This window comes from Ixodes scapularis, unplaced genomic scaffold (genome assembly GCF_016920785.2).
Source record: "Ixodes scapularis isolate PalLabHiFi unplaced genomic scaffold, ASM1692078v2 ptg000720l_1___fragment_2___debris__unscaffolded, whole genome shotgun sequence".
NCBI lineage: Eukaryota > Metazoa > Arthropoda > Arachnida > Ixodida > Ixodidae > Ixodes > Ixodes scapularis.
In genome coordinates this window covers 105,717-124,999 of record NW_024610027.1, presented here as the reverse complement: position 1 = coordinate 124,999, position 19,283 = coordinate 105,717, and the positions used below count along the sequence as shown (strand labels likewise).

At 45.3% G+C, this 19,283-nt stretch overlaps 1 protein-coding gene across 1 annotated transcript; it reads right to left on the bottom strand.

Annotated features, from left to right (window-relative positions):
• Nucleotides 1–1,620: 1,620 nt before the first annotated feature.
• Nucleotides 1,621–17,723, bottom strand: LOC120841901. The gene is made up of 5 exons (XM_040212903.1): nucleotides 17,673–17,723; nucleotides 15,734–15,749; nucleotides 12,089–12,230; nucleotides 8,938–9,319; nucleotides 1,621–1,899 (listed from the first exon to the last, which is right to left on the bottom strand). Exons 1-5 carry the CDS (start codon nucleotides 17,721–17,723, stop codon nucleotides 1,621–1,623), a joined length of 870 nt encoding a protein of 289 aa, XP_040068837.1.
• Between the last annotated feature and the right edge of the window lie 1,560 nt (nucleotides 17,724–19,283).

Here is a 19,283-nt window from a genome sequence, read left to right as displayed (position 1 = left end):
TCTACTTGGAAAAGGGCCATTGCTCAAGCGGCTTACTCTCATGCTTGCTCCCGCATCCCGAATACGGAACGGTCAAAACTTTCCTTCTTCTCGGGAAAGCAATATTTTTGAAAATTCCCTAGGACGGCGGGCTATGTTTCCTCTTCATTCAGGTTGAAATACGCGTGAACTCCAAAGATCTGATCTCCGGCGACGTGCTACAGCAACAGCATCGTAATCTTCTGTCCGTCCTCTCATTTGGTGGCTGGTTCCGTTGCTGTTACGCAGATATTTTCACTCGGCCTTCAAAAGGTTTACAGTTTGCAACAGTGCTGCCTATAAAGAAGAGCGGCTCTGGTGCTTTCAACCCCTTTATGATCGAGGCTGCCTTAGAAGCGCTTACGACTCGGCCATCCTTTCTTCACTTTGGACACCTCGTGACGAGCAAGGATGAGGAGAGCCTAGGCTTAAGCGAGAGAGCAAGTCGAGTCATGGAGATCGTTTGCAATTTAATGGCTAACGCCTCCTGCTCAGATTGGTTCCTAATGCGCATGCGCTGCGTTGTAGCGTGGCGAGGACGAAAGCATGTGAAAAGGCGGAGAAGTTTGCAGACGATTAACGCTTCCGACATCTCCTCGCACCTCGTATTGTAAACGCGGCCCATACCCCACGTGACCCTTATACAGCAGTTGGAAACTCTCTGAAATCTAGGAACACTAGCAAGGATGCAACAAGACCAGCCCGTGGGAGCGAAGCGACGAGTTGACGCAAAAACTCGAGTATAAGTACAAGGGTAAGGAGGGCGTACCCATCGCTCTAAGCTGCCAGCCCAACAACTGTTACAGCTCTCATAACAATACACCTTTCTTCACAACTCTGTTTCTCTCGGGAACGCGTTTTCCATGTTCAGAGTTAAGCTTAACAATAATATTGGATTATGTCAACATATTTAAAAAGGTTTAAATACCAGTAAAAATGTTCCTTACAAAGCCAACCTAGTTACTCTAGCATACAGTCAAGACAAAAGGAAAACTAACTGGTCGACAGCTGTCTGAAAAAATAGAACAACATTGCAAATATCGTAGCCATAGACATTCTTAAACCTTTATTGTACTAACATACTTTTTACGAAGAAGCGGCATGCGTTTCACTTTTTATATTATTTTTTGTTGAGCTTTTAGTTCCACCGGGAATCTCTATTAAAACTTTGTTGCTGAGTCACCATGTTAAACATGAGTTACAGCACTTTGAATTCTCATTAAAAAATTTTCAAATAAATATGGCAAGATATACATACAACAATTCGAAAGAAAGGACGTCACCAAAAAACCTGAACGTTTCAATGCCACTGGTTTGTATAACAAATCCAGAAACGAAGATTGCGTGGGAGCATGTCTTTAATAATATCGAACTAGCACTTTATGTTTTCTTTACTGCGAGCTAAGTTTTGAAAGATACATACTGCAATCTGCGCACACACACACACAAAAAAAAAAAAGCTTTTGAATGCAAAACAAAAATCTTGACAGTCGCCTCGACTTATTTGTATCGCGATGCTGAGCACAGACGCCACCAGTACTCTCGTTGCGGACGTTGGACCGCCGCTTTAATATGTCAAAAGCGCCCGCCTGCTTCTAAAGTTTACCCAACAATGTGAGACCTTCCAGAAATCATCGTTATTTTGTCCTTCAAAGTGTCCGTCACGTCAGTTGTGTAGATGTCGGATTCCGGGACGGTGATTGCTGTGAATACACCAGAAGCCTCGAAGCGTGCGTGCCTGGGGCCTACTATTTGAAGTTCCTTGTTGGCAAAAGCTAGGTAATACGCTGGAATGATGAGAACGTAGGTGTTTTCCAACGGCGTTTTGAGCCCCATAGCAAAGTAACCACTGATGGTCACATTGCAGGTCCAAATGAAATCCTGAAAAGACAGAGCAGCATTCGAAGAGTCAATAAGGCTTCGATAAGCTATTTGATGCGCCATTGAGAGATGTCTGAATCATTAAAAACGCATGACCTTTTTCCTACCCGTACACGCTATGACATTAATGCGAAAGGAGTGTTTGTTGATTTTTAGAATGTCTACTGGAGGTTTTTCAGTCATAGTTAAAATATGCAGTGGCATAGCAACACACGCAGTGATAATATTGTTACATTTGTTTTCTGTGTTCAAGACATGATAATCTATACCTTACCCACTTTCTAAGAATAATTTGTGTCGATAGTCACTGTTAGAGAAAGACGATCGCGTGGGAATAAAAAGCCGGATCATTTCAATCTTGCATTTTATCAGAGGTAGTCGCCATTCGTCAGTCTCTCCATAAATTAAAACAAGAGCACCGACTTGACACTACGTAAAAAAATTAAAGATGTTTACAATTCTTCGTAACACCGAATTAGAGCGCAGCTCTTGAGGAGGAGGAGGGGAAGGCACGCCCCTCCTCCCCCTACCCTCCTCTTCGCCTTTTTCCGCTAAATTCGGCGAAAATTTCTCCGCTAAATTTAATAGGAAAATGTTCGCGCTAAATATATCAGTAAATTTAGGGAAACTCTTCCCGCTAAATTTAGCGGGAAATATAGCAAAAATATTCCCGCCAAACTTAGAGGGAAATTTATAAAAAATCTACCCGCTAAAATTACCGGAACGCCTACCGGTATAATTAGTGGGGAAATTAACGTCTCGTGAGCGCAACGCCAATTCAATTTCCCCGGTAAATTTAGCGGAAAAATGTCCAGCCTAAATTTAGCGGAAAACGTTTCCCACGAAATTCAGCAGAGAAATTTTACCGCGAAGTTTAGCGGGGTAATAGGGAGTTTTAGTAGACCGTGTTTCCCCCTCCGCTAGCCCTCCGCTACGAAGTAACCGCCACTGCGCCTGCGCGCCGATGGCCTTGGCCGTAGAGTTCCGGGTAGCGGAGGGGTTTAGCGGATTGGAAACACTGTCAACTAAAACTCGCTAATATTTCTGCTAAATTTACCGGGGAAATTTTCCTGCGAACTTTAGCGTCAAACTTCCCCGCTAAGTTTACTGGGAGAATGTTTCTGCCAAATATAGCGGGGAAATTTAACTAAACTAGGAAGTTTTCGTAGACCGCGTTTTTCCCTCCGCTAAGCTTTCCGCAACGAACAATCCGCTAACGCGCCTGCGCGCCGATGGCCTTCACTGTAGAGTTCCGGGTAGCGTAGCGTGTTGCGGAGGGCATAGCGGGACGGCGAAAATGATCTACGAAAACTCCCTACTTTTCCTGCTAAGGTTAGCGGGGAAGCTTAATTGGTGTTGAGGTCACCTGAAGTCAATTTCAATGCTAACTATAGCGGGAATCGTTTCCTGCTAAATAGAGCGGGGAAATTCACCGCTAAAATTAGCGAAAAAATTTCCCCACTAAATTTCAAGGTAAAAATTGTTCATAATAGGGAGTTTTCGTAGATCGTGTTTCCCCCTCCATTGAGCCCTCCGCAACGAAGAAGCCGCTATTGAGCCTGCGCGCCGATGGCCTTGACTGTGCGGGACGGCAAAAATGATCTACGAAAACTCCCGCCGACGACGACTCCTCTCAACTCGGAAACTGGCGCTAAGAGCTGCGCTCCAAAACAATTTCATTAGCCGTTTCCCCTCCCATGCGGGAGGCACTCACCGGCCAAAGCTCACGGACAAAATCTCACCGGACATAAGCTCATCCGACAAAAGCCTACAAAAGCTTTTCAAAAACTTGGACAAAAACTCACCTCCTGTTGTTTGTTTGTTTTTTTTCCCCCTTTTTTTGCTACCCGGGCAAAATACTGGTTGGGCTAAAGTGTGGAGTGCGGATGCGATGAACATTGTACCAATTTTAGAACTGGTACCCCATCCAATGTTCGGTGTGGACAGGCAAAAAAGCGACGATTTGGGACCAATATTAATGTCATCGAAACTGGGCGGAGCTGATAAGACCAAGCTTGGATGACTCAATGTATGCCGGAACCGTCTGGAATTTGTTTACGAGGGGTTCAAGGTACACCGAGATCTACCAAGACTGCTGGAGGCAGTAGGGAACTGCCTTCGCTATTAAACAACCAATAAATAAACTCGTTCCTACTCTAGTCAACAAAGTGTGTGCGTGTCACATTAAATTTAGCGTTGCATTTTATTGTCGGACGCATGCACCTATGTTGTCCGCGCGCGTGTTAATTAAGACCAACATGAAAGTTTCGTCTGGCGAGCTGATGTCTTGGTCTGTGAAAAAAAATAGGTGACCTTTTATCCGGTAAGCTTCTGTTCGGTGAGCTCTGTCCGTTGAGCTTTTGGTCGGTGAGCTTATTTCTGAGATTCGTGGGAGGCATCTTCAGTATAGTTACAAAGCATATGCAAGGTTTAACCTACGTCAGCGCTATTTATCAGGAATGTTCGTATACGCTTCCTGGATAGGGCCGCGGTTTTGTCGCACACGGAATTGTCCCTGTGGACGAACCACGATTCTATACTCCGTCTTACCCTATGATGGACTAGGGCCCGAAGGCTGGTGGACATGCACTGCCTCAGAAAAGCTGGCATCTGCATTGCGAAAGAGTGCGCGAAAGAAATTCTGATACGCCGAGCACGAAGAGCACTAATCTTACGCCAATGCTTCCCTGGTGTTATAGTACGCTATTTTATATTCGTGACGTAAAGGTACAGAGCGCGACACTGTTAGCGCGAACAAGTGATCGCCGGCTTTTCCAGTTTTTCTCTTTGAAACCATGTGATGTCATCCAAGTTATCGTTTCGACGGAAAGAGCTCATTTAGTTCTATAATGTCAGCGATAAAATTTCGTGCTCGCTAACATTATTTAGAAGTAAAATGCAAAAATGCGCCGATGTCGTGTTCACGCTAACAGTGTCGCGATGTGTACATGTAGCTTCATAAAGTTTCATGCCACATTTCGTAAATAAATCAACTGCTTGCAGAAGTTTCAGAGCGCGCAGGTAACATTGACATAAAGTCGTTTCACCTTAGCCGTAACAATCCAATCCAATCTCTGTGTCGAAAACATATCTGGACCGGTACCTCCCTTCCGCACGCGGTCCATACATATGCTCCCGTGTCGATCACTCGATACTACTCATCTTCGTTTCTTAAGGGACATTGTTCTGATCCCGGGTTCTGTTCGCCATATCGCTGCCAGGCGGTATTTAATTCATTCAGTAGTTTTCAGTAGTGGAAAGCAGACGGCGCCGCCGCGAAAGCTCTATATGCAGCAAAAACTTTCCTCCGCATGACGCGTCTTGGCGTATACTAATACGTACGACGGAGCAAATATGCCCCGTAATTTCTGACAGGCTGGTTATTGGACACGCCGGCCTGTAGCATTAGGCTTTAGTCCATAGCTACAGGTATGGACTACAGGTATGAACACTTATAGCAGTTTTCGGGGCCCCCATCTATCCTCAATCGCTAATGTCTTGGCGGCCACAGAGTCAAAAGTATGACCTATTGTCCACGCAGGGTCCACAAGTTTTGTCTTCAGTCGCGTCGCGTGGGATGTGTACGTGAATTCATGCTTGTTCTTTTAGTCTGGTCTTTCTCCTCCGTCCGGTTTCACCAATGTAGGACGCCGGCGATCACTGCATAGAATCTTTTAGATAACGCCTCCCTGGACGTTCGCGGGGTTGGGTCCTTTGGTTTGGAAGCGGAATTCCCAATAAATTTGTATGTTTTTTTGTAAACAGTTCGAATGCCAAGGTGCCTCGAAGCGCGGCTCAGAGGTTCGGAAACTCCTTTGACAAAGGGGATGCACATTATTATCTTCTCTCTTTCTCTTTCATACGGTTGCAAATTTCAGGGAGTTTTAGAATAGCGCACGTTAAAGCTTTGCGTATGGAAAAAATAGCGTCGTCGCCACTGCGCATACGCCGAACGATAACCACGTTTTGCGCTTTGCGTGTCCTATTTTATCGTACGCTCTTTTTGCGCAAATTGCGTACACACGCAAAACGTCTTTGCGCTTCTCCAAGGTGGATCCGTGGTAAGGAGTTGGCTAAGCCAAGGCGAGCACAGTTAAGAAATGGCGGCTCCCAAGACCATATCTGAAGCAGCTTTGGCGGCTTCGTGAGCGCCACGTCGGCAGCATGCTCGCTGCCGACGACTGCAATTTTCAATACGGGACGACAATGCACTTGGTTTGGAAACGATCACCGGCAACTTGATGCTTGCGACACGAGAAAATTTATCGGCTAAGGCACGGTACGTGCGGAAGTCAGTACACGCGAGACCTCTCTTGCCGAGGTGACGCAAGCGGGCACGACCAGTCGACCGCCCGCGTCGCATTCTCATGTTTAAGCAAATCTGAAATGTTACTCTGTCTCAAGTTACGGCATTTCGTGTGTGAAATAAAAATTGTGACTGTATCTTGGTGGCGTTGCAAGCGCCAGATGTTTGGGATTTTGCTTCGTGGCAGAGAAACGCTATTCTAAAACTCTGTTGCGTAGCGTGCGCTAACTAGAGCGCTAAATTTAGCGGTAGCGCGCGCTGAAATTGCGTACGTTATTCTAAAACTCGCTTTTGTTTCATTTGGTTGTTGACCTCGTCAACAAACCTCTTTGGGTAGTGACGATTCTTCAAAGCTTCCTGTAAATCAGCCATCTCATTTTCGCCATAAAGAACGTTAGGTGGCAAAATGTCTGGTCTGACTGCAAACGATCGCATTACAGATTTCTCGTGTTGCCCTGTGTGATGGGACAAAAAATGAAAAAAAAAAATTAACTGTTTTACATGGCTTGCGGTATACACTCCTTTCAGTCCTGTGGTTCGGTTCGCCTTTCCTCACTACGCATACATATAGAAAGGGCAAATGCCCATGCTGTTCTGCCTCGCAAGTATACTGTATCGCGGGGTGAACACTGCTTAACTTTCGGTGAAAATAGTTAGCACCAGCTCTATCTAAAATGACGAAGGTGTCATTCACGTGTCAGCGGTAAAATTTGACAGAAAATGCAACTTTTTTTTTCGCACTTTCTCTTCAATATGCTCCATAACAAGATTGGCAACACTGACAAAAAGATCGAGGTACACCTATAGCATTCCTTATGAGTTGTGAATGCGAAAGCATGCAAGCCGCTCGTCCGCCCCTTTTTCGTCTGCTGCGTATCTTTCGTCTCCCGTCATAGCGTGTGCTCCCCTGGTGACCTTAGGCGCTCCGTGTTAACGCCGCGCTGATGGACACGCAGCGCCATAGGTTGACCGGTCGTGGAAACCGACGAGCGCAGCGGCCAATGGGGGCTCCGTCGAAGCACGCCAGCCAATGGAACCGAGGGAAACTAGGTTCCGTTTTCGCGCTTCAAACTGATGACGTCAGCTCGCTCCATGAGACAGTTTTTTTTCACTCCTCGAAGATTACGTTTCAGGACGTTCCCAGGTTGTGGTTTTTAAAAATAAAAAGAGTAGTAGAACTTTTTTAACAGCTGGAGTGCCACAAGGTTCAGTGTTGTCTCCTTTACTTTTTAATTTATATATAAATGATCTCCCTAGTGCTGTTTGACAATGTAAAGTATTTCAGTACGCGGACGACACGGTGTTAGTGTCATGTCATGCAGATTACCTTATCGCCAATCAACATCTTCAAAATGATATTACTTGCACAATGGATTGGTTTACTTCGAACCTGATTAAGGTGAATGCGTCAAAGACAAAACTGGTTTGTTTTAAAAATCCACTTAAACGGGTTGAACTCCCACTTCCTGTAGCGCTACATACTTCCCGCTGCATATCTTGTGATTGTGAAATTATTCAATGTGTCAAATCTGTAAAATACCTTGGAATATACTTCGATAGCGATTTATCTTGGTGTACACACCTCACGTATTTGTGCAAAAAGTCAAGAAGTGTTTCATGCTTACTATACAATATTAAAATGTTTCTGCCTTTCTCTGTTAGGAAAATGACAGCACAGGCTTTGGGATATAGTTATTTACGGTACGGCATAACACTTTCTATGGGATGTTCGTTGTTCTGGCGCGCAAGAGTTAATTCGTTATTGAAAAGTATTTTGAAAAGTGTCGCGTTTGACATGCCAGACGTTTCAAGTGCAGAGATATTTCAGGAACTTCACATGTCGTCTTTTGAAGGGCTTTTTAGGGAAACCGTCGTGTTGCGTCATTTCTGGAGCTCCAATTTCAAAGCCCCGTATGTTCAACAGCGGCCATTGAGGCCATCTCTTCGTTTTGAGGTACCGCGTATTCGAACTCGCTATGGTGAGCGTGTGAGAGAGTATTATGTGCCGCATGTATTTAACCGCCTACCAAAATCAATGCTCCTTATAACGTCCCGAAAAAAACTTAGGAATGCATTACGCAACTTAGAGGTATAAAGTCAAATTTCAAAGTGCAATGTTTTTTTTTGTTTTTTTCCCCCCGTTCTTTTTCTTCTTTTCTTTTTTTTCTTTTTTTCTTTTAACATTGCGGTTGCAGTGTGTCCAAGGTGTTTGTTGGGTGTGTATATCTTTTTGGTTTGTGTTAAGGCGCACTGAGGTTTCAGTAGAACGAGAACGAGAGTGTAAATTGCTTTTCAATTAATGTTCTTCTTTATCTAATCTATATGATGTCGTCACCTGCCGAGCCAGGTACACAAGCCCTTGAGGCTTATTCCGGCTCGCTATTGTATATTGAAAAATGATTGTTCTATCAATAAAGCTATGTTCTATGTTCTATGTTAATGCATTCGCATTAATAACCGGGCTTCCCATCGGACGCCCGTTCACCTCATGATACATTTCTCCACGTCATTTGTTACCACTTCGGTACCACTTTTGATGTATGGGCAGCATAGGACGCTAAACAAACCGGTCGGAGACGCACTCCATGGCACCATACTACTATATAAGAAAAGCAAAACAAAGTGGCCACGACAAAAGAAAAATATAATGCAAAGTCAGACATGAATTTCTACTCTCTCCGACAATATATAGGGGACACTGTTACTATGAAGGCAAATAGCGAAATACGTACCTTCTTAGTGGTTGTGGCGTACCATTCCACTTGAACAGTCCTATTAGGAGGAACGCTGACACCTGTGGCGACGGTGAACGTCTTGAGTTTCGTCTCAGAGTCTGTTTTGGCAGTTTCTTTGTCGTACTTAAGTCCGACGCTGCCACTCAGCCCGAGTGTTTCTTTGAATGTCACACCTCCCGACACCTCAAAGCCAAGGCTGAATCCTTGTTTCACCGTGTAAGATGATTTTTCTTTGCGAATAGTAGAATGTGTGACGGTATACGTTTGACTTGCATCCGCTTGATTGTCATAGAGATTGGCGTACAGAAGAGTGCGGGTACTGCTGCTTGTTTTTGCCTCACCAATCTTTATAGGGCCCCTTTCGACTTTTACCTGAAATCTTTGAAAGAAAAGGCACGACTAAAATGATCCAATTCTAGTCATTCATAAGGTAAAAACGACATCCTGTAGCAGGTCAGAAAACGCCAAATTTGGCACAAGCTTGGCAATCTCAGGGGCCTCGCTTGGGCCTTGTACGGCTTTGGTCAAAGGCGATGTTAACGCGAGACCATTTTAGAGCGCAGCTCTTAGGCGTCCGCTTCCGGCTTCAGCGACGTCGCCGTCGCCGTCGGCGTAACCGCGCGATGCATTATGGGACGTTTCCGATAATAACGTCACACGTGACGTCACGTGTTACGTCATGAGGGTCGCGAGTGACGTCACGAAGGTGACTCGTAAAGGTCACAAGGAAGGTCACGGTCCTCACAGTGAAGGTCACGCGAAGGTCACGATCTTCACGGCGTCTTCACGAGTGACGTCACGAGGGAGGATGGAGGGAGGGGGAGGTGGAGGGAGGAGGGAGGAGGAACATTGAGGAGGGGAGGAAGAGAGGAGGGAAGAAGGGGAGGGGAGGAGAGAAGCTGGAATAGAGGAGGAGGAGGGGAGGAGGAGAGGGTACGGAGGAGGAGGAGGTGCATACCCTCCTCTCCGTACCCTCCCCCCCTCCTCCTCAAGAGCTGCGCTCTAATTCGGCTTTACAGGATGTTGTAAACGTCTTTCTTTTTTTTTTCTTTGGATTTTATATCGCTTTTTTCTGGCTCGCCACATAACTCCGGCCCAAGTGCCAGATTTGAACCAAAGGTCGCCACATATAAACCGAAGAACCAGCAGTGAAGCCAAAATCTGGCACTGATATGGCATTCTAGGCCCAAAGTTCCACACACAAAAAAAATGAAAGACGTTTACAATTCTCTGTAATGCCGAATTAGAGAGCAGCTCTTGAGGAGGATAAGGGGAAGGTACGGGGGGAGGGTATGCCCCCTTCTTCTCCGTACCCTGCCCTCTTCGTCTCCTGCTTCCCTCCCACTTAGCAAGGAAATTTTCCCATAATGCAAAGCGCGGTTACGCCCGCTTGCATTATTCCCATAATGCAACGTGGGGGGTTACGCAGACGCCGACGACGACGGCGACGACGCTCAAGCCGGAAACGGGCGCCTAGGAGCTGCGCTCTAAAACGAAACACCAGAAGTTAAGCCCCTGCTACTTGTTGTCGATGTAGGGCCAAAGATGCCAGATGACAGCCGAACTACCGACAATGAAATCTAAAGGCCCGTTCACACTTGCGACCTCTTGGAACCGGGTGCCTTGTAACCTTGTAATATCTTACGACGAGAGGACACACTGGCGCCATCTATTGGGTAGCAGTAAAAACTGGGCGGCCCGGCATGTTTTCTATTTCTCTCGCGCATTATCCTTTCTTTCTTGGCTCGAAAAACTTGTCAACGTCATAAACGATCCTTTCTCATAGGTATTACGCACATTTGACCTCGGAAATTCCGCAAAACCTTGGCTCTTGTGAAATGCGGTTCCAGGGTCACCGCATAGACGGCGCCAGTATGCCAGTGTGTCCCCTCGTCCTAAGCAATTTTAAGAGGTTTCAACAGGTCTCGTCTCTCTCGGTCGTACTCCGTTCAAGTGTGTCAACGGGTCTTCACTCGTGCACTTGTTTGGAGAATTGATGTCAAGAAACACAGACTCCGGCCAAAGAAGGTCACTTTGGCTCTACCTTTTCTTTAGGGCTTTAAGGCCTAAGTGGTCGGGACAAAAACAAAATTTCGGACCAAAGAACTGTGCTAAAGAACTGTGCTACCTAAGGTAGGGAGGAGATTCAGTTGTCCCGCTTCCTGTGCGAGCTTTCTACCCTCAACTATTCTTCGGCATTTCGTGCACCTCGAGCAGGCGCACACAGCCAAAGCACGGTGGAAGGCCCGAAGCCCGTACTGAAGCCGGATATTCGGAAGAGACAGGCTTGCTATTTTCACTTTCTCAGAAACTGTATAAGTTTTCAAACTAAGGAACGAATTAATAAACCGTTGATCAATGAACGTGCAGGTATCACTCTCACTAGCAATACAGTGTTGGGCAAGAGCAAACTGGGGTGCGTTTCACCGTGGGAATATCAGCACGGAATAATTTTCTAATCGGCAAGTGCTTAATCTCGTTTTTCAGCGGTCTGTAGCAACACAGCGTGTTCTGTACCTCCAGTAAGGTACAAAATCGTATGCCTGGATTTTGCGGCCGAATCCCCGAATGTGAATATCAAATAGGAGCAATACGACCTGTTCTTACGCTAAATGGATAACACCGTGTTGCAAAAACGAGTTCTAAAAAAAGACTTAACGTAGAAGAAAAATGCAGTAATGTACTATCGGGGAAAAATGAAATGCGAACAGAGGAGCGCGTGGCTCGCGGTACAGGCTGCGCCGCCTGGAAGTGAGCCTAGGAGCGAGGGTGCGTGGCCTACTCCGACGTGTTCACGCCCCTCCCTCTGCGCTCCCCAAGCTGCAGCAGTGCGCCTCTTAGTGCGCTGAAAGCTATCGCCGCTATCTTTGCTGGCTCAGCGCGAGCGGAGCAAAGAAGCTCGCCGCACTCGCCGAGCAGGCAAAGATAGCGGTGACGGCTTTCAGCGCACTGAGAGGCGCACTGCCGAAGCTGGGCGAGCGCCAATCGAGGGGCGTGAACACATCGAAGTAGGCCACGCACCCTCGCCCCTAGGTTCACTTCCAGGCGGCGCAGCCTGTACCGCGAGCCACGCGCTCCTCTGTTCGCATTTCATTTTTCCCCGATAGTACTTCCAATTCCGTGAGAGTTAAGGCTGAGTTTTAGTTACTTTTTAGTAGCGAAGAGTCTTTTCATTTCTTGATGCTCCGACTTCATATCAGTCCACGACACACCGACACCGTAGACTTTTTCAAACAATACAACAAACTTCTTCATTGCTTCCTCGAGAGTGAAGACCTTCGCTGTGTCCTCTGCAGTAGAGAGAATCAAAGCATTTAAGCAGGCCGAAGTGTTCTTATTCATAAAACTCACAAATGTTTCCTAATATAGAATACCTTTATCCAGGAAAGAAGGAAAAATGGAAATAAATTAAATTCATCATTCATACCAGAAAGTAATGTTGGGCCGGTTGCTGACCGTTCATGGTAAAAGCAATCCGAATAAAAACTAGGACAAAGGTAGATAAATGGCATGAGCAAGCGACACGGATCTATATTTAAAACAGAAACCCATCATCAAGACAGCTAGTTGACGCATATTATATAAAAACAAAGCAATCCCCTTGCGTAAGCCAACCTTCTGTAGTTCCGCTAAAAAAACGAGATGACATTCTTTAAAATACATTTTGATATTTTTCGTCATTTTTTCCCCGGTGTTGGTTTTGTTAGCAAGGTCTCGAGCTCGGAAATGAGAATTAAATAATAATGTCATTATACCATCGCAAAGGGTTTTCATGCGAGTCGCAACTTTCCGCTTTCATTCATAATCTACAGTGTAATCTTGACAATAACATACAAGCTGACGCAGTTTTTCTGGATTTTTCCAAGGCCTTCGATAGGGTCCCCCATAACCGACTGATGCTTAAACTTTCCCAGCTTAACTTAGATGCTAACGGCCTTTCTTGGATTAACTGTCTCCTTACCGGTAGAACCCAGTTTGTACTCGCTAACAACCACTCTTCTTATCCCTCTCCCGTCACATCTGGAGTACCTCAGGGGTCTGTTTTAGGTCCTCTTTTGTTTTTAATATATATTAATGACCTTCCAATATCAGTAGCTTCTAATATTCGTCTTTTTGCCGATGATTGCGTAATATATCGTAGCATTATTTCTCCCGCCGATAATATTATCTTGCAGAACGACCTAATAACCATCGAAAAGTGGTGCACAGACTAGCAAATGTCACTCAACGCTGATAAATGCATGCTCCTTTCTTTCCACCGCCGCACTAACCCAATGTCATTTGTGTATCGCTTAAATAGTTTCGCCCTAACATCCTGCAGATCGTATAAGTACCTTGGTGTATATCTCACCCCAAACCTCTCATGGGCAACTCACATTGAGCATCTAATTAAATGTACTAACCGCTCTTTAGGTTTCCTCAAGCGTAACTTTAAGTCAGCCCCACATCACCTCAAACGTCTCGCCTTTAAAACACTTGTTCGCCCTAAACTAGAATTTGCTTCATCTGTGTGGGACCCTCATCAGTGATATCTCTCTTCCGACGTCGAGGCAATTCAAAATCGCGCAGTCAGGTTCATTCATTCAAATTATTCGTATAACACTAGTGTCACAGCGTTGAAGAAACAAGATAACTTACAAGATCTCAGCATACGCCGCAAAATAACCCGTCTTCTGCTCTTTCATAAACTATTTAATGACGCTACTAAGTGTGAGTCATACATTCAAGTAGCTGCTAAACGCCATCTCCGCAATTACCATCCTCACCAAGTTATACCTGCAAAATTTAAAACAACTACTTTCATGAATTCATTTTTTGTCAAAACTGGTAACGACTGGAACGATCTTCCGCGTGAAATCACTTTACTTGCTGACCCATTGAAATTTAAAACCGCTCTCCTCTCATTTTTCTAACTTGTGCATATGTTTACGTTGTCCATACAGCCAGTATTGCTATCATCAGTATACCAGTCTAACTAAACACCACTATCATATTTCGAATTTTTCTAGCATTTATCTAGCATTTTTTTTTAACCTTTCATTATTTTTTTGTGCGTTTACTGTTTAATTTTTATTTGTATTGTATAATTTGCAAGTCCTTATTTGAGTGTCTATTTGTTACACTGTTTATTCTGTATTATTTACTTGCATTTGTTTAATATATATTACACGACCACCATGCCCACCCCTTATGTAATACCCCGCAAGGGGTCCTTAAGGTATGGAAATAAATAAATAAATAAATACTATAGTCAGCGACAGGTTAAGAAATGTAAGACGTGTTCTATTATGTTTAAGGCGTCGTGATTCGTCTTTTGGAGCTGTTATCAGTAAAACGTCGCAATTTCATTGGTTGCGAAGCGATGTTGACATGTTCTGCACTCGACACGTCCTGCGTTCCTTAGGTTGACAATGGCCTTACGATTGTGTAACGCTCATTTGTATTAGAAGTGATGTGTGCGTATCTATTTCCTTTTCTGAATAAACTTCAGTTGTCAGCACATAGCTCTGCCCTTTTATTTTTTTTCTTTTTCGCGCAGGGTTTTGTGAATATTTTCGAATAATGCACTGCGCATAGCCGCAGATGCGAGTGCTACCAGACAGAGTCAAATGAAGGACCTAAAACGCAACGTCAGGGCGTTCGTCTTTCTTCTCTGCGTATGTCACTCCCCGCTAAACCAATGAAGCGTGGTGGATATGCCGTGACGATGCGCTTTTCCTTACTCGTGTGGTCATGCCTATCACCATAGCCTCGTCTCTACTGGCAAAGCCTGGCAGATCGTCACGAGACGCGGCCGCCGAAAGTGAAAAAGGGAGAGCGGCAGACAAGATTCACGTAACGGGCGCCCCGCTGCGGCGAGACGCCGGAACACACTTGTCCCGAGCGACGGAATGTCCACTCGTGCTTCTCGCGTTTCTCGGGCTACCGCTTCTTTTCTCGTTGTGTTTGAAAAACATGTTTCGGGTCCTCGCCGCTGCAAAAGCTGTGCGCCGGATACCAGACTCCCCGAGAAACGCATTGTGCTACCAGATCCTCGCGCGCTCCAAATCTGCGACCGGGCATTCTATGACTCCGTCATCGAACTGCCAGGCTTTGTGTGTATAGAGCAGGCTATGGTATCACGTATGCTTTGACTGTTCTCTCACCGATGCTGGAACAAAGCATAAAATATAAGCAAGCCCGTTTAACATCACGTTTTGCATCCAAAAGGGCTGCGTAACATAACGGTACGGCCGCCTAAATCCTAACATGTTTACAGAACTTCACAATTAACCTTGATTAAAAAAAAAAAAACTTTCCGAAGAAAAACTATCTTGCTTTGGATTCGAAAATTTGTCAAAGAACTTCCAAGCTCCTTGCAAACACCAGCAGGGTGCTGCGAGAGTTCTGCCACTTCGTGTGGGTGTTCACATATAACACTCCGTAGGGCACGATGAAGCTGTCAAGCTAAACCTCACTGACATCTTAAGAAACCTAAGGCGTAGCAAGTTCTGGGTGTGCTGTTATTGCCCAGAGGCCAATGAGGTTGCGGCACAAGAATACAAGAGCGTTGGACGACAAAACACGAATCAAGAAGCTTGAAGATAATCGGTCACGCCTAGTGTTTTCTTAGGCTGTCTGTTACTCTACTGTAAAATTTTTCATGATACTTCTTGACTGAAATAGTCGAAGTTGCATCACTAAGTAGATTTGTGCCACTTATTAAAAGCAAATATAAAAGTTTAATTTAGTTATAAACATTATCTCGTTGGAATATTATGCAAACGAAAAATGAAAAGAGGCCTTGACTCACCTTCAACTTTCGAAGCCTGAAATTGATAAACATACATATTTTTGTGGCAACTGAATATTTAAACGTAAACACTTCGGTGGTGTTAGGAATGACAATTATTATAAAAGAAAAACTCTAACCAAAAAATAATACGGAGCCCGACGTCTACGCCAGCATCAGTATGACGTCAAAAAGAATAGCGTGCAGGGTTGCGCGCTGGCAGAACACGTCCTGAAAGAGGGCCATACAATCGGATTCAACTGTTCTATTCTGGCCACGGAAAGAAACTGGCCAAGACGCCTTTTATTAGAGTCCTGGTACATTCAGAACACCGAAAATAACGTTAACCGGTCAGCTCGCACACTTCCAAGCGCCTAGGTGTCCGGTTTGCGGTGCGTCACGCGAGGCGCTACGAACCATCAAACACGTGCAGAAACAACGGCGGCTTTAAAGGAGCCAACAACACCGGGCAATTGGCAAAAAGACGACAAGGACGAAAACAGTCACCCGTGAACAAGGCGCCGAACTGGCCTTGAAACGTCAGGCTTCGTTTTATTTCTTGGGGTTAGAGTTTTCATTTTACATTAAGAACTGAATATTATATATACCATTTTAAGGATATGACAGTAATTTAATGTTTATGATATTAATAATTCGCATATATGTGGCATATCCAAATATAGGTTTTGTATTCTAATAACAAACTTACAAAGCGTAGATGGCTTCTTGTTTTAAATAAAGTTTGCATGCCTTCAGTAATTTTTTTTATCAAATTCCTTTAGATGTTGAAGTGGCCCTCCAATGATTTTGAACTGGCTTGATGTTTACGCAGAAACGGACCTCATTGAACGTAGGAATATGGAGGAGAAATGCCTTTCTGTAAATTCGAACTATTTTGGGAGTTATGAGCGAATTACAACTACAAGAAGAAGCAAAAAATATTTTGGTCGATGACGCAGTTGGGGAAACTAGATGATTGGAGGTTTTGAGCGAGGCGGCTGTCCAAATGGTTGCGGGTTTCGCTCATGGCTGCCACGCCGAGGACGTGTTCGCATGATCGCATCGTCGCCTAAAGCCCCTTGCATCCTCGTAACTTCAGGCCCCGACCATGATCGGCGTTACGAATGGACCTGGGCTGTTTATACTTCGGCGTCGGCAAAGCCAACGCGCGCTGGAGTAGAACACTGTCGTCCACTACGCCACGCCCCGTCATAGAATTCTGCACGATCAGATCAAATCAGCAATCCGGGCCGGGGAATTGCACTGTGATAGGTTTGAAAAAAAAAAAAAAGAAAAAGGAAATGCTGGGAATAACAAGTGCAAATAACCATTTATTTTCTTGAGATTGAGCGAAACAATTTAATGAAATGACCGCTCTTATTTCAAAATGACTGACTGTGACTGTTCCCTAGCCCTATGGCCTAGGGAACAGTCACACTCACAATTCAGTTGCATGCATTCATTTGGTTTCAAAGCGAGTTTCGGTTTGCTTCAACTTGCATGGTGCCGATTTCGAAACTATGCACTCCTGCGAAAATGAAACATGATTCTTTATTGGGAAAAGACGGGACGGCAAAAAGCGGACTTCAAAAACAGGACTGTTCCGGCCATAACGGGACGTCTGGTAACGTTAATTTTGAAGAATTCGAAGATATTACTAGGCTACTCCACTGACACTCCATATCATCCGCGCGCAACCGATCCAACCGAGTACAATTTTTTTAGCACGTTTCGCGCACGAAGTGCTTACTATGAATTACTGCGATTAGGTTTATATGCTGCTTTAACGCCGTACTAACACTGGCGGCTGAACCGTGTTCGCAAAGCGGTTGCGAACGCGGTTGCTTAAAAAAGCAGTACAAATTCACGCACATTTGACGATGAAGACGAGCGGATCCGCTTCACGGTGAAATTCAAGCGCCCTTATGAATTCAGCATAAAAGTAGTCGATTCGACTTACGAAAGCCGCAGTAAACAGAATGAGGCCACACATCATTGTTTGGACAGTCATGGTTGTACTGAGTCCGGTCAAAGTTGGACACCCAAGGCAGAAACCCCGATGCGCCAATGGAACGCCAATCGGTGCACCTACAATATATTTATAGAGTATCGAGACAACGTCGACTATGAAGATGTGACACTAAGTTTTAATATCGCCCTGCGACCCAACCGCGCACTCTTAGGTAACAGCAAATGCGCCGTAGGGAGAGTTTCGTATTTCCGTTCACCTCACTTGAAATCTGCCCCGGTTCAATGAATCGTGAGCCGAGAGTTATTCGACTTTTTTTTTTTTTTTGTGCTCTTAAGATTACGCAAGTTTCAGTGTAGAGAAAAAGGCGATTGACTTAGTCAACCGAAGCAGCCGCTTTCGTTCAATGTGATTAAATGAAAGCGGATATTTTAAATTTTAACGTTTTTTTTTTAACATTTCTTTCGGCGATTTCTCCGAGAAGATTCTGCTCAGTCACACGAAATGAATTCGCAAACGCGAGAGACTAGTAAGTGCGTAAATTGAGAACGCAGAAGAAAACCCCGAATGTCCCCCCAGGGTATCAAACCCGCGACCTGAAGATTGTGAGCTAGGCACTCAGTCATACAACCGACTGCAAGGCGTGTGGAGAGGTAGTTAACAAATACGATAACATTGCGTTCACTGACGGGCACCGCGGAGCGTGAAAGAGGCGCCAGCGGGTGGTTCCGACTCCTGGTGTTCGAGGGCTCGTGAAGCCGCGGCGCCATCGGATACTAGCTCTGGCTTGTGTCTGCAATTGTGCAGGGATTACATATCGATTTCAACAGAGAACGCATTTCGTAAAGAAGAGCTTTTGGCAAGTATCCAGTGCCTCTGTTAATATTTTGGACGCTTCATTGGACAATTGGACCCAGATCGCTCAACCGCTCACTCTGCTCTTCAATAAAAAGCAAACAAAGCAAAGAGTTTTTTTTTTTTATCTCGCACAATGAATATCTTTCCCACACTTGAAGGCTGAACTTGCGTTACGTCCCATCCTCGACCATTTTGACGACTCAGCATCTACAGATATTCGCGCGGACGCCAGTGGCCACGGCATTCCCTGCCGTCCTTGCGCAATATCAACACAATCAAGAGCACGCCATAACCTATGCCAGCAGGCTGTTTTCCTCGACGGAACGCAACTACACAATTTTAGGAAGAGAATGTCCAGCCGTCGTACGGTCAATCGCCAAATTTTGTTGCACACATTACACTGAGACGCCTGAAAACAAGGGACAGCGCTTAGCGAGGGACAGATAAGCCAAGTAGGCTCGTTCCGCTAAAACCGAGGGCTGTGTGAAGGAACGAGAGGTTCGTGTCAATTTAATCAGCCGAGCATAACCTTCACAGAAGAAACTTCGAAATCTCATCGCATTTCGGGTAGTCTGCAGAGTAGCGTGATAGAGACAACCCGTTTTCCCCTCCTCCTCCCCCTCCCTCGTGACTTCACTCATGACGTCACTAGTGGCCCTCCTAACGTCACTTGTGGCCCTAGTGACCCTCGTGAAGGCACTCGTGACCCTAGTGACCTTCGTGACGTCACTCGTGACCCTCGCG